Here is a 5,000-nt window from a genome sequence, read left to right on the forward strand (position 1 = left end):
TTTTTCTCATAGATTTTTTTTCTCATAGATTAAAAAAAAAAATGGTGATTTTGTTTCTGGTTATTTTGAATGAATGAAAAATTAGCGGCGAAAATATATGTATAAATATGTATAATCTGGAGAGTCATTAACATTTTATATTTCCTTAAAGAGTCATAATAATAGAATAGAAGAAATGTAAATAAAAGATTATAAAAGTAAATAACAATGATAATAATATTGATAATAATAATGATAATAGTAATAATGATAATAGTTATAATAATAATAATGATAATAACAATAATAATGATAGTAATAATAATAATAATAATAGTAAAAATAATAATGATAATAGTAATGATAATAATAATGATAATAATAATAATAATAATAATAATAATAATAATAATAATAATAATAATAATAATAATAATGAAAATAATAATAATAATAATAACAATAAGTATAAATGAATCGATAATTAAATGGATAAATATATAAATGAGAATAAGAGAGATTAGGACATTACGAAGACAATATAGCTGTGTAATTAATCGTGAATTATTAATGCAATTTGCGGCAGACAAGTCGAGCTGTCACGTGACCAAGCTGATAAGAAGGAATACCATCAACATTCTCCCAAAATGTCTAAAAAAAAAAAAAAAAAAAAAAAAGAGAGAAAAAAAAGGAAAGAAAGAAGAAGAAAGAAAGATAAATAAATTAAAAAGAATAGGGTGTAAATGATAGCGTGTGATAATTGACAAATATTAAGAGTACAAATTTGCAAGAAGCATTATCGTAGCCTAGGTTACTTTTATGAGTTTTTTTTTTTTTACATACATAGTAAGTAAAAAAAAAAAAAAAAATAGCGCAGGCATTTTAGTTCTAAAAGTGTAAAGAAAACGCAAATCGCAGTGTTGCCATTCTAGCGATTTCCGCTAGATCTAGAGTTTTTGAAATTTAATCTAGCGGAATTTTTTATTATTTTTTTTTAAGTTTTACTCTGTATTCAGCGACTTTTTATATCCTTCTTTTCGCGGGAATGTGAGGATTTTAATCTTATGTCTATTGATTTTTATAAGTACTTTTTTGTGGGAAAATAAAGGTTTTGATCTTATGTCTAGCGGTTTTTAAAGTCCAATCTAGCGGGTTTGCGGAAATATTATCGGCAACACTGCGCAGGTGATTCGGAAAAAAATGGCTTAAAGTCGAAAATGCGAACCCAAGTAACGGTAATTTTATTTTATCACTTAAATTTTCTTCCGAAATTCGAAAATTATATTCACTTTAGTATTACGCCTTTTTAAACAAATGGAAAAGTACAGTTTGAGAAATTTATCTGCGAGTTCGTACCATGCATTGATGGTTCACTTGTGTTTTGATAAGTCATCTTTGAGTGTTTTCGAAATCACTATATTTTGAATGATTTTTTTGAATGATTTGTTGTTAATATCTTAAAGAACGTTACATACTTTATAAGGAAAATACACATGCTGTAATGTGACTTTTGTTTATTAATAAAATATATAATTTTACATTTACCTTTAAATATATATAGGATTAAATTTTATGGTTGAATTGATATAGGACCTTAAATATATATATATATATATATATATATATACATATATATGGCCATATACATGCCTTTGAGGATTATGTATGATTTTTTAAACGGGTGATATATTATGTATAACTTTCTGTGTAATTTTGAATATTATAAGACTTTATACATACATTTGAATACCATTTTTTTTTTTTTTTTTTACTCCGTTCATAGTTATAAATATTATCCAAAACTTTATTTTACATGATTCTGCACATCATTCTAAAGACTTCTAACCCCCCCCCCCCCTCTCTCTCTTCCAGCCGAGGAGCAGCCGCCGAAGGAGCCCGAACACCGCGCTCCCGAGCCCGCCACTGCCATCCCCCCTCCTAAGCCCCCCCAGCAACCCCAGCCTCCGCAAGCCAGCCAATCCGCTGCCATCCCCAGCACCAGTAGCCAATCCAACGTGAAGATCAAGCAGGAGAGCCAACCCCCTTTCACCGCGTTGCCGAGCCCCCCCTCCGGCCTGGTGACCCCGCCAATCACCCCGAGTCTCAACTGCACGTCGACCAATGGCATGTTCGGGCCCTACGCGTCGGGAACGTCCAATTTCAAGTTAATGATAAGTTAGAGGAGAGGCGGCGAGCACTCAGTGGGAAAGAAAAAAAAAGAGGTAAGGGAAAGAAGAAGAAAGAAAGAAAAGAAAGAAGGAGAAAAAATTTAGAGAGAGAGAAAGTTGAAAGATCGAGAAAAGTGGAAGCGAGCGCAGGCGGGTAGGAGAAAGAGGAGGGTAAGAAGAGATAAGAGAGAAGTGGAAGAAGTATGATGATTAGGGGGGGGGGGAGAAGTGTGAAGAGAAGGAGAATAATAATTGGGTCCTTTTTTTGGATGCCATCGGATGCGGGTGAAGGGAGCGGCCGCAATCGGTCCTTGCGTCGGGGGGTCTGTCTCCCTGACCCCCCTCCCCCCCTCCAAGCTGAGACCCGCCCCGGCCGCGGATCGCTCCCTCGGCGGCCCCTCGACTGTGAATGCTCTTCTTCAAAGTGGCCATATAGAAATAGATATATATATACAAATACATATATATCTCCAGGGACTGCCGAACGCTCCGACGAAACGGAACCCGCGGAGGTGGGCACGCTCGCGTCTCCGAACGCAGCACCGCGTCGGAAGCGGTCGGTTGGTCGGGCCTCCGGTCGGCCGATGCACGGTGCAGTCGGCAACGTTTGTGTGGATGTTTGTGTCGATTACCGACGGCCGACGACACCGCGGCCGCAGACTAGTGTACGGAGACGCGCCATAGACCTGGATCCCTGTTTTATCTGCACTATGAACAACCTTTGAAATTAGTTTTTGAGGGAAGCCATTTGACAAAAAGAGTAAACAAACTAAACAAAAAAAAAAAAAAAAAAAATACAAAAAAAAATATTGACGATAATGGCTTTTCACAGTGCAGTAGTTTTTACATTTAAAATAAAATAATTCTACTTAACTATTTACAAAATGTGATACGAGAAATCGCAGTTAGTGAGACGAGGGTTATATATGGTGCGAAAATATTAAGAATGGATTTTATAATCGAATTACATATTACTAAATTAAAACAATTGGCAAGACAGAAAAAAAAAAAAAAATCTTAGAAACAGTCGAAGTAAAACTATATTTGAAGAGCGACAGCCTTCAACATAACCGTTACTTCAACTTTTTGAAAACAAAAAAAAACGAAAGTTTAAATTTAAATTCAAATCAAGGATCCCTAACGTCTCTTTCTCTCTCTCTCACTGTGAAACCGTGCAATAGATTGATGCTATGTATATTAGAGACTTAATACTTAGCAGTATAAACTGTTTGGGAAATGAGTCTTTACTTAAATTAGTATAGGGTAATACTAGTTGGTTGGTTTGTATTGTATAGTAAAGTGATGCGAACACACTTTTTTTACTTGAAAACGGAGCAAATGGAAAGGTTATGCAAGTGATAATGTTTTTTTTTTTTTTTTTTTTTCAAGTGAAAGGACAGATAAGTCGTAGACGGAATAGGTAAACCCGTAAAAAGATCAAATTTCCTCAATTTTTTTTTTTCGTGGGAGGAATAGATTTTTTTCATAATCTCTCTGGGCTTTCAGTCTTTCGTTATACTCTGTGCCTTTTAAGTGTATATTGTTTTGAGTTGCAAAATAAAGAAAAAAATCAAAGTTCGTTAGGGAAAATCTTCAAACGAATTATTGTTTCCAGTGTACATAAGAAAACCTCAAAGTCGCCTTTATATGTGGCTTATACAGAAGTCCGCCATTTTTCTCCTCGATTTTTGGCGGGAAATGTGCGATGTCGTCGAGAAGAAAACGGTGAGGAATATCCTTTAAATATTCTGTTGGAGAACGGGATTATGTATAAAAAAAAATATTTTTAACCATTTCTTTAAAGATATGAATAATCCAGCTTGGATTATTCATCAAGTAATTGATATTTCGTGACGTACGTACCTCTCTGCTAATTTATTTTCTCTTCGAACTTTCTTCCGCGGAAAGTCTCCATTTTCTGTAAGAGAACGTGAATTGCAAACGAAAAAGTACTCTGAAATACGGCTTTTTCTCTCGCTTTCTCGATGGTAGATTGTTTTACACTAATATATAAAGTAAATATTTCTTTTTTTTATACTGACATATCGGTGGCCTTCTGATATATGCATGGATCTGTTATTATTAATAGGAGGGCGAAATGGTAGTTTAAAAAAGGCGCCTTATCGTGCATCTGGTAGAGACGCCATTTTTTTTTTTTTTTTTTTTTTTTTTTTACAAGACGTCTAAACACTCGGACTGGGAGAGCTTAATAATGATATTCAGTTTGTTTTATTCAATATTTCTTTAAAAGTATTTGACTAACTGTTATGTAACGAGTTAATACGGTTAAGGATACCTGTAAAATTTTGTAAATTGGACTTACTGTCGAAATGTTACTGAATTTATCGGTTACAGTTTAAAACACGGCTAAAAATGTGTCCTTTCTGTATTATCTTCATTATTATTTAAATTTGATAAAACAAAAAAAGTTCAGCCATAAAGTTTATCCATTTAAAAAAACAAAAACAAAAGACTGTCCAGGAATTGATGACGTCACAGATGTTCTCCGAGCCTAATTCCTCCAGCACTTGTGTGTAACAGTAAGGCAGTGTTTGTGTAAATAGTCCTTCGATATACAGATTACTTACGTGTTCCTTTTTTTTCTCTCTCTTTTTTTTTAATTCTTATTTTTTGCTCTTGTGGTGTAGGTGAAAAACAAAGCTTAATAAGTGGATGTGTGATAACTCTGCGCTACACGAACTCTCCCTGAGTGCATGTTTTGGGAAAGAAGAAATACCCGGATGTTGATTTTGAGACTCGTATGTTTCGAATCGTTAAGATAACTCCCATTCGTGTTTCAAAGGAAAACATGTGGACCAAATACCTACCACATATTCGGCAAATTAGCTTAAT

General features: G+C 34.3%; 1 protein-coding gene across 1 annotated transcript in view; it reads left to right on the plus strand.

The window, feature by feature from the left end:
* Positions 1 to 5,000, plus strand: part of LOC125040113 (transcription factor GATA-4-like) — a gene marked incomplete in the record, with an annotated part of 162,680 nt that overhangs the window by 157,128 nt on the left and 552 nt on the right. The window contains 1 exon segment of the mRNA XM_047634624.1: positions 1,852 to 5,000. This exon segment is cut by the window's right edge and continues 552 nt beyond it. Coding sequence (XP_047490580.1) covers positions 1,852 to 2,159 — 308 coding nt within the window.

This window comes from Penaeus chinensis, chromosome 28, assembly GCF_019202785.1.
Source record: "Penaeus chinensis breed Huanghai No. 1 chromosome 28, ASM1920278v2, whole genome shotgun sequence".
NCBI lineage: Eukaryota > Metazoa > Arthropoda > Malacostraca > Decapoda > Penaeidae > Penaeus > Penaeus chinensis.